Here is a 5,075-nt window from a genome sequence, read left to right as displayed (position 1 = left end):
CTCGCCCCGTTTGGACCGGGGGGATGAAGGGTATGAAACGGGGATGGAGGTGGGGACGAAGGTTAAAATCCATCCCCGTCCGGGGGTGGAGGCGGGGATGGACGTGCACTCTTCCCCGCCCCGCCCCGTCCCCGCCACGACCACTTTTCCCCGCAATATCCCCGCCCCGCCCTGCCTCATCCCCGTTTGAACCGGGGATGGAGGACATGAAACGGAGATGAAGGCGGGGATGGAGGATAAAATTCATTCCCCACCGGGGATGGAGGCGGGGGTGGAGGATAAAATCTTGAGGCTGGGCGGGGGTGGAGACCTTGTCCCCCGCCCCGCCCCACTGCCATCCCTAATGGCAACTCTCCCCGCCTCTATGCAAGTTGTCGGTGAGAACTCGTTCTCTGCCATTAGGCCAAGTTGAGCTTGTGGACTTTTTCTTTTGTTGTTTTGTTGTTATTTCTAGAGGTAAGTTTCACTAGGGGGCGTTTTTATGTCATGGAATGGGGGTGCCGCACCCCCTTTCGGTTGATTCCACTGCTGCCCCTCGATGTGTGTTCGAGGAAAACAACCCACTTTCGGTGACACACAAACGCGCCCTAGATGGGCAGCGCCTCAGAAGGATAGTGTTTTCTTTCTTCCCTTTTTTATAGTCCGCGTTTTTTCCTTCGCACTCTCTTTCATGGGACATAAGGACTTTCTTACATAGAGTGTGAACCAAACATGTCTATCAAAAAATATATGGTGGGACCCATATAATAAATGCAAATTTTTTTTTGTCACAATGGGTTCATACCCTCTTCCTAAGATGCACTTTTCCTTCAAAATGACCCTTTCAAAGGAAAGAGACTTCCCTTGAGTGGGAGTATAACAAACACACCATAGCTTTTAAAGATAAGCCACGTAAGAAAGGGTGGTCGTGGTGGGGCCTCACCCGGGTTTTCCAAGCTTTGGAAAGGGTTTTGCGTCATAAAAAACAAAAAACAAAACAGACGCCGAATTTGCATCAGTTAATCTAAAAAGAACTAGTAACATGATCGAGTGAGACATCACAAAGACATACAAACCCGAACTCAAACTTTCAGGTATTTCATTGTAATATGAGAAATAGAATTAGGATGACTCTGAAACAGTAAAACTGTTCTTGCAACTATAGGTTGAAATTAAAGAATGAATATGTCGCATAAAAAAATTTCCCTGAAGATAGAGAAAGAGTAAAAAGGAGATTGAGAAATAGTGGTAAAACCATAAAGATTAGTCCTTCACTAGAAGAATAAAAATTGGAAGTACTATATATCAGGAAAAATATGTTCAAAAGCACAACTAAGAACAAAAATTTGCTAAATGTTATTCATCACAAAAGCAGCTACTTCATTCACTCTGTCAAAGAGGGGACCGAACGTGATAATTAAAAAGCCATATTCATATGGTGCTTACACAATTTATAAAATAGTTTACTGTCAATGTAATCCTACCCAAACCGGATCGTGTCATACCCGACCCATTGACACCCTTAGGTGTGGGCCATGAGGGCACCACACACTCCTGGCTATCTCAAGTTGAAGAGAAGATGAGTTTGATGCTCATGAGGCGTGTCCCTTGCTGCAAGGCTGAAGCTGCGGACCACTTGTTAGGCAAGTTGTCTCCTGGTTCTTAAGTTGAAGTCGTCAATAAACAGACTTGTGTAAATTATAGTACCTGCCGGTAATCAGAAAATTGGTATTCTCCCGTCCTGGAGAGTAAGCCTTTTTTTTTCTCATTTCCATGAGGATTGATCAACGATCGAGCATATTGGGTATGACCCTAACCTGATAAGAAGCAAGAGGGAAACTTTAAGAAAGGAAACTAAGTGGAAGTGGGCTTCCTATAAAAAGGAATCAATTTTCCCATATTTTGGAAGTGGGTTTTCCAAAGCCTCCCTAACTTTCCAACAAGCGAGAAGTTTTCCGCTTCCAAAGAGTTTCCCGTATAGCAAGAAGCTTTTGGTAACTATGGTTCGGTCAGAACACAGAACGACGCCCCCCATTCAAAATGTGCACCATAACTCCAAAATTACTTTCCAGACATGAGCCAACGTACTGATATATGGGCATCATATGCTTGTTTTGAGAGAGAGAGAGAGAGATTTTCATGATGAATTACAGAAAATATAATTCCTAATTAAATTTCCGTCTTCTTACTCTTGGATAGTCATGCCGTGGGAATAACCTAAACGAAATTCGAACAGGAGACCCCTTAGTTATGATAATATTGCAGATTAACTATTCAGCCATCTCGTGCAACCCCTATTGTTAAAATGACATTCAAGAATAAGCTTTTGCAGGCACCAAAACAGACACAATATCTCACAGCTAAACACATCTGCGCTAAACAAGGACCATCATTCTCCAGACTTATTTTATATTAGTACAACCTTTCCATGTACTGTAAGAACACAAGTTCGCAGTATCTATAATTAGTCTTTGTTCCATGGTTAGTAACTTAGTCAGCACTAGAACTTCAGTGGCCACGCCAGAAAGATTGCAAATCAGATGGAACGAATGCATTTAAATACCCATCGATTGCTTCTGCTTGCTGATGATAGTTGCTCATCATGTTCACCTGCGTTGACCTCAATATGTTTGAACTCGACGAAGAAGTAAAGTTTAGGTTAAAGAAGCTGTCATTGCTCGGCAGTGAAGAGAGAGGATTCTGCATTTCAGTCTCCCTTCCAAACGCTAAACTTGTATCCGAATTTAAGTGGTTACCACAAGCAATATCTGTGGTGATGGTGCTGCTGGTCGTGTTGTTAATATTATTATGTCTATTATGATCGAATTTGGATGCAGTTGAATCTCCAATTATCCTGAATATCTCTGATAAATCTGAATTAGATTCCCCCAAGTAATCATTTTCCAAATGTTCTATTTGTCTTTGCTCCATTGTGAGATTGGTTGCATTGGATGGAGACGTCTGTAAAGGTGGGAGGGCTACCAGCTTCCTACCACCACGGCTCTTTTGAAACACCCTACAGACCACCCATTCCTCCTGCAAGCAATCAAATAATGAAAGAATTTAAGATGTTGATAAAACCAAGTGTTCAATGGATTCTTTTGTGGCACATATCGACTGGTAAACGAGCCAAACAAACTGAATTAAGAGCAGGCGTTCAAGCCTCATTCATTCCTGTGGGGTGCTTAGCCGAGCTTGAGTTCATAGCTAACCAGAGTTAAGTTGAGCTTGAGCTGGCTCATTAATTGAAACAATATGTTTTTTGAAATTGAAACTAATTGAAAGTAGGCCCTAAACCTATTAAGCCAAGCTCAACGGACTCGTTTACAAAATAAATTCATTGTTTCAAAGGTGTAACCAATAGGATTTGAACTCTAAACTTGTATTGCTTGCAAGCCAGACACTTCAACCATCTACACTTTATGATATAAAATATATACATAATAGATTTATTACTAGTGGCTCTGCTTGGCACATACCCATTGTTCGTGTTTGGCTTGCCGAGCTTATTTAATGAGTTTGAACATGCTCTTTACGATACGAATACCAGCCAAGCCACGAGTGGCTGGCCTCGTTTTCCTGCCCTAGCTTGGCACATACATACCTTTGGGAGTTTAGAAGGAAATTTGGAAGTGAGCCGGTATTCATGAATGACCCAGTTGGTCTTCAAGCCCTTGGGAGCTCTCCCTTTGTAGAAGACCAGGGTTTTCTTCATACCCACAAGCACTCCTGTTGCTGTTGATATTTCTTTGTCTTTGCCCGTTGTCTTCCAGTAACCTGCTTCTGTTGCTCTGTTTGTCCTCAGACCAGTTGGGTACTTTCTGTCTCTTAGGCTAAAGAAATACCAATCCCTCTCTCCCATGCTGGCTTTGCCTGCACCACAAAACCATGGTGCTCAATTCACTTCAGTGATTCGGCAAGTATGAGCCTTAATCAAACCAAAGGAAAACAGAGAATTCAAAATTTCAAATTCAACTAATTGAAAATTAAGACTAATCAACAAGTTTAACCACATAGCTAGTAGTAAACTAAGGATAAAAAAAGAACTAAAAATTAAAATGAGGTTATGCAATTACCAGGCAAATCCCAAGGCTCGCACCTATTGAGATCAACGACGTTGATGGCTCTGGCAATAAAACTAGAATCTGTTGCCTTGTGAGTGAGATAATAGGTAACTAGTTCCTCATCTGTCGGGTGAAATCTAAAGCCAGGAGGAAGGTTCACCATTTTTTGGGACCTTCTCTTGGAAAGTTGTGGCCCTAGTCCACAGAAAAGCAAAGGAAGAAGGTAAGCTTAGTGATGATGAATGGGACAAAGCCTGAAGTAGGAGATGTTGGCTGTATATATAAATGGTGAAATGAGGAGAGAAAGGCCACCCACTCTCCGTTTTCGTTGGCAGCAAATCTCCTAATAATCTGATCTAACACTGAAAAAGATGGTGTGAATCTATTTCTGGTCCACCAACAAACAGTCATGTCATAATCTTATGTGAGGGGGAGCGGTCACACCCACCACCAACGCTTCTTATTTCTTTAACACGCTATCGATTGAGAGGGTGCCTGATCATGCGAAAAATCAACGATACATGCGTCACTTGCTGAGCTGACATCTGCTGCTGCTTTTTTTCAATATAAATGGCCATCCCACATTCATCCTTTAAAGCCGTCCGATCAACGATTCTCATTAGTCCATATTTCTGGTCGTGGACTAATTATAATTAACTTTCCAGTTGCATCACTTGAACGGCCAGGATCAATATGGGTACTCTGACGTATGACGTCAGAGGATAGGATATCCTTTTTTTTTATGTGAGAACTGAGAAGAGAGAGATTTGGCAGAAAGTTGGTGAAATTCAACGGGAACCAAACACATGTTCAGGTGTCGACACGTCTTTTATATATCTTCTATATCACCAATTTTTGGTGATAATGAATATGACCGATTTTTTTTGAAAGGAAAGCTGGGGTTAGGCAGACCTCTACCAGACACCATTATCAAAATAAACAAAATTACAGTAAATGTTATATGTCCCTTCTATCAGGGGAACCAATCTCGGGGTGGCCCTTCCAGGACATGACAATACCCACTTAGCAATC

General features: G+C 42.0%; 1 protein-coding gene across 1 annotated transcript; it reads right to left on the bottom strand.

The window, feature by feature from the left end:
* Positions 1-1,306: 1,306 nt before the first annotated feature.
* On the bottom strand, positions 1,307-4,286 carry LOC149834178 (NAC domain-containing protein 20-like). Its single transcript, XM_090010005.1, has 3 exons — positions 4,056-4,286; positions 3,584-3,852; positions 1,307-3,015 (listed from the first exon to the last, which is right to left on the bottom strand). Exons 1-3 carry the CDS (start codon positions 4,204-4,206, stop codon positions 2,488-2,490), a joined length of 948 nt encoding a protein of 315 aa, XP_089866131.1. The 5' UTR covers positions 4,207-4,286; the 3' UTR covers positions 1,307-2,487.
* Positions 4,287-5,075: the final 789 nt, after the last annotated feature.

This window comes from Nuphar pumila, chromosome 6 (genome assembly GCF_984573655.1).
Source record: "Nuphar pumila chromosome 6, dmNupPumi1.hap1.1, whole genome shotgun sequence".
Lineage (NCBI taxonomy): Eukaryota > Viridiplantae > Streptophyta > Magnoliopsida > Nymphaeales > Nymphaeaceae > Nuphar > Nuphar pumila.
This window is presented reverse-complemented; position numbering and strand designations above follow the sequence as displayed.

Coding starts and splice junctions, on each gene's coding strand:
- LOC149834178 (XM_090010005.1), bottom strand. CDS start 4,206: ATGGTGAACCTTCCTCCTGGCTTTAGATTTCACCCGACAGATGAGGAA. Junction 3,853..4,055: donor CGAGCCTTGGGATTTGCCTG/GTAATTGCATAA, acceptor TTTGTGGTGCAG/GCAAAGCCAGCATGGGAGAG. Junction 3,016..3,583: donor TTCCTTCTAAACTCCCAAAG/GTATGTATGTGC, acceptor GATTGCTTGCAG/GAGGAATGGGTGGTCTGTAG.